This window comes from Pelobates fuscus, chromosome 10 (genome assembly GCF_036172605.1).
Source record: "Pelobates fuscus isolate aPelFus1 chromosome 10, aPelFus1.pri, whole genome shotgun sequence".
NCBI classification, from domain to species: Eukaryota; Metazoa; Chordata; class Amphibia; order Anura; family Pelobatidae; genus Pelobates; species Pelobates fuscus.
Genome location: NC_086326.1, coordinates 21,334,213 through 21,338,824, shown reverse-complemented (window position 1 = coordinate 21,338,824; position 4,612 = coordinate 21,334,213). Strand labels below are relative to the sequence as shown.

Here is a 4,612-nt window from a genome sequence, read left to right as displayed (position 1 = left end):
ACCTCAACTATGCCATCAGAGTCCCTGGACTTCCTGCCTTCACTGTATCACTGGATCCTGTTCAAAATTCCAAGACACTACAATGTTCCAAAGGATAATTTCAGTAAATAGTCAGATTCTAATGGTCATCAATGGATACATGCACCAAAAGCTATTTTGTATCAGTCCCAGAACACCATTGTGAAACAGGAAATTTGAGAATGACAAAGATTTACTCTGACAAGGATTCCAGTAATCCCTGGTATAGGAGCCAGACAGTATAGCGTTGTGCAGTTTAGACATATGGCTGCCCCCTAGGGTGAATCAAAGTGGGAGGGGGAAGGGGAGAATCGTTTAATTTCCTGGAAACTACTGACTGTAAGGGTTGGGGGTCCTGTAAAATCCATAAGACACAGGTGTTTGTCATTCAGTAAAAAGCCCCATCAGTTATATAGTATCCATAGCTGTGTTACTGAGTGAAGATTCAAGCTAGGAATATAAATCAATCCCAGAGTTGGACTGAAAAGGCATGAAACCAGCACTGATGTACCATTAGAGTTTGTGCAGCTGCATATATTGTTTCGTGCTAAAATTCACACAATCCATCAGCTAAAGCCTGCAAGAGCATTGGGGGAGTGTTATGGTACACAGCATTGGCAATTAGCCACTAGCCTTGCCCTGGCATAACTCGAGAGAAAATGAAATCACAAAAACACCAAAGTCTGCAAATTGATTTAAATTCTATGAGAAAATTAGTGATACCCATTTGTTTATGTAAAGCCTCATCCATAAAAATGAATTCCTTTCCTACTTGCTTTCACTGATCAGAGCTATATAAATATTTTTGCATATGTATTTGTAAAACATAGTTGCCAACTGTCCCGTATTCTGTGGTTTAGTCCTAATTTTATTCCACTTCTTAGGAGATAAAGATAGCTAGTTGTTAATTCAGTTATTTTCAATATTTAGGGCAATAGCTTATAAAGAAATTTTAAGTTCTCAATTTGGCTATTTTCGGCCTTAAATTAAAAATTCACTTTGAGCTCTTTTAGAATCCCCATCAAATCTGACTTTAGTGAATAATCCTGATTTTTTTTCTTTATTATATTTTCATTTGAGAATTTTGTTCGTCCTGTATCAATAGGACATGCATGAGTTTTACAACTTGTATAAAGCAAGAGGGGATGAAAGCTTGCTTCCAATACTTTGACATATTAACACATAGAATGTAATATACAGAAACATAACATGACGATACATAGTCAAAAAGGGTTTACAACAGGGCCCCACTGCGTTTCCCACAACTCCAGCGTAAAGGGGGTGCTTTTTCTCAGTTTCTTTAGGGCTGCCATGGAAGGCAAGTCGGTTCAGGTCAAATAATAGTGTTTATGTAAATTGGGTAATAGTAACTAACAACCCCTGGATGTTGGGCTAAGGTGACATCCCCAGGACATTCTTGGAAACCAGAGTAATCTGAATGTACCTTTCCTGGTTAAATACTTTGTTACTGTTACTGTTAATATTATTATTATTATTGTGTGGCATGCCCATTTTTTCCAGAACCTCTCATACATACATACATTCATACACTATTTGTTTCTTCTTACAGTGCTAGCGGACAGGGTGTTGTATTTGTGCCTACGGGTAAGTGGGATGTAAACCGGGCCTTGACATCAGAAAATCACATTTGATTTAGTGCACAGATCAGCATCAAGCCTAACCACAATCCTTTCACACAGAGGTGACTCTAAAATTCATTTCCATTGATCCATGTTCATTATTTTGCAGCCCAAGTTGGATGTAGAGCACATTGTTGCTCAGCAATCTGTTGAGTGCTTATCTGTCTGGGGAAGATTTAATATAATCTAATGGATCATAATGGAACAGTATTTAAAGTCAGATGCAAAATACTACCTACCTACTGACCCTTTGACTGTAAAAAGTGTATTGATCACTCTCTGACAATCAAAGGGTGGTGCTGGAACACAAAGATGTTTTGTGATTTTTTTTCTTCTTTTTTCTTTTGTTTAATACATATAGAATTATAAACTCTGTAAATATATATGTCATTTCAGAAAGCAGTCACAATAATAATTAATTAAGGGTTATTCAACAAAGATGTATTTCATTTTGAATTACCAACACAGTTTGTAGGCCTGCTTTGGCCTTGTACCAGAATCCCCAACAAACTTCCACTTTAATTAATAATACTGACTGTCTGTAGTAGTGCTTTGTAAAGTTTACAAGGTACTTTCTCGAAACAAATCTTGCAAATGTTTACAAATTGCTTACAATGTTTTTTTGTTTTTTTTAAATGACTTGTTTAGACAACTAAATTAAGCAAACAGTACAGGCACAAACAAAAAAAAGGCAATAAAAATACACATTTGATACAAACCCAAATGTTAAGGTTTTTTTTTTTTTTTTTTTTTAGTGTATTCATCCAATATTTAACATTCCTTTATCAAGAGATCACTGATCAATGAAGCAGTTGGTCTCAAGTAATTCTTTGGCCTTTGATAGAATGTGTCATACAGGAATCCCTTTGTTGAAAAAAAAGAAAAAAAAAAGTGTAATTCATTGGAGTCCAGGAAGAAATAGTTATTTGTTCCCAACTGTGAAGAGGAAATGTGTCCTCATTAACTGTAAACAACACTTTGGTTCCCTCTGCATTTCTTGCAAAAGAAGTAGATGCATGTGATGGCATAGAGGATGCAGCAAATGCAGGCAAATATAGATGCTGTTAAGTAAGCTTTAAAGAGGCAGGGCAGCTTATAAGTCTCCAGATTGCAGTATTCATTGTCTTTTGTCTTACTGATCATTATGCCAGCGGCAGCAATGTGCAGGACAGTGGCAAGGGCATCATAGATGGCATTGGTAAAAACCCAGCGTTCTGCCCCCAGGATTGGCACCAGTTCCTGCTTGTCCAGCAGAGTTAGGAAGTAAATCACAAGGGTTAACAGCCAGAAGAAGACAGCCACAAACAGAGCAAAGTGGATGGAGCCCCCATAGTGGTTAGAAGCTATGGTAATCCAAATGCCAGCTCCACTCACCAGCTGCAGTACCCTCAGCACCCCTGGCAAACTCTTCAGGAATTCCTTATTGGCACTTACAGAACTCCTGGTGCTGTGTGCAGGATGCATGTTAAAACAATAAAGATCTAAATAGAATATCCAGGAGAATTCAGCCAAGAGGACTTTCTCTGTGAGGGTTCCAGGTGGGTAAGAAGGGATCTCTTAGTTTTTGTGTCCCCTGTAAATGCTGTGTGTAAGGAATCCTCTCCCCTAGACCTTAGTTGGAAAGTTGGGTGTGGGCAGTTCAGTGTAACCCAAAGCCTCTTCCCCCCTGCTCTGACGTCAGCAGACATGCCATTTCCTCTGGGCCCTTTCACATCTGGCTGAGTGCTAACGGTTCCTGGAACGCTGTACACAATGTATCTGTATAGACTGCACTGATTCTCAGCTGCTGCACACAGCTTGTTAAACATGTTGCACACTGTACAGCTAGGAGTAGTGATCTTGTTAGTGAAAAGGCATGTTAGTCAAATACAAACCTTTAAGAAATGTAATTTAAAGGAACACTACAGTCACCAGATCTACTACAGCTTAATTTTTTTTTTTTATTATTAATATAGCACCAGCAAGTTCTGTAGCGCTGTACAATGGGTGGACTAACAGACACGTATTTATAACCAGACGAGTTGGACGCACAGGAACAGAGGGGTTGAGGGCCCTGTTCAATGAGCTTACCTGCTAGAGGGAGTGGGGTATAGTGACACAAAGGGTAAAAGTAGGGGTGAATGTAGTGGTTCTGGTGAGCACAGCATGTTCGTGCAGGATATTTAATGTAACCGCTGCCTTTTCACTCAGACCATTGGAGGTGCTTCCTGGGTCAGTTCTGGACATTCAGCATCTCTACTCCACGCTCTGTACGGAGACACTGTGCGCTCCCCATAGAAATGCATTGATTTATTGAATCTCTATGAGATTATGATTGGCGTAGCACAGAGTTGTGCCCCACATGCGCCATTGCTTCCTCCTGGAAAGAGGGAGAGTATGAGTGGAGCCAGTGGCAACGAGACCAGCAAAGTGCTGGGAAAAAAGTGAGTTTTACATCTTTTTAAAGTAAAGAGAGGGGGCCAGTGACCTAAATGGCGATTTTAAAACATTATGAATCAGGAGTACATGTTTGTGTTCCTGACACTATAGTGATCCTTCAAGCTTTTATAACAGGGTTTGGTCCAGACTGAATCACCGTTATTTCTTAATGTATTACACATAATAATGCAATAAAATATTGTAATAAATAAAGTTATGAAATGAGAAGTGAAAGTGGCCCTTGATGCACTGGCTAGTAAAGCTATCAGAAGCTGTAGATAGTCCAAGATGAGACGCTCTATTCAGTAGTGTTTTATTCTGATCTATGGAGACGGATCCTATCCTAAAATAACCTGTTCTGCAGCGGTTTATGGCATAAGTAGGTTATACCCAACGAGCAATTCCAGTCACCATAAAGGACGATTGGAACTGCTGAATAAACTGATAGCAGCCATTGTAGGTAGGTTCCACAAAGAATTTGGAGAAAATTAACAAAGGCAGCCTGCTTGATTGACAACCCTATTATAAAGGAAGTC

At 39.2% G+C, this 4,612-nt stretch overlaps 1 protein-coding gene across 1 annotated transcript; it reads right to left on the bottom strand.

Annotated features, from left to right (window-relative positions):
- Window positions 1-2,360: 2,360 nt before the first annotated feature.
- MARVELD1 (MARVEL domain containing 1) lies at window positions 2,361-3,222 on the bottom strand. The gene has a single exon (XM_063433988.1). The coding sequence runs from the start codon at window positions 3,120-3,122 to the stop codon at window positions 2,619-2,621; it is 504 nt and encodes a 167-aa protein (XP_063290058.1). The 5' UTR covers window positions 3,123-3,222; the 3' UTR covers window positions 2,361-2,618.
- Window positions 3,223-4,612: the final 1,390 nt, after the last annotated feature.

Excerpts from the sequence above, each read along its gene's own strand:
- MARVELD1 (XM_063433988.1), bottom strand. The coding sequence starts at position 3,122 with ATGCATCCTGCACACAGCACCAGGAGTTCTGTAAGTGCCAATAAGGAA.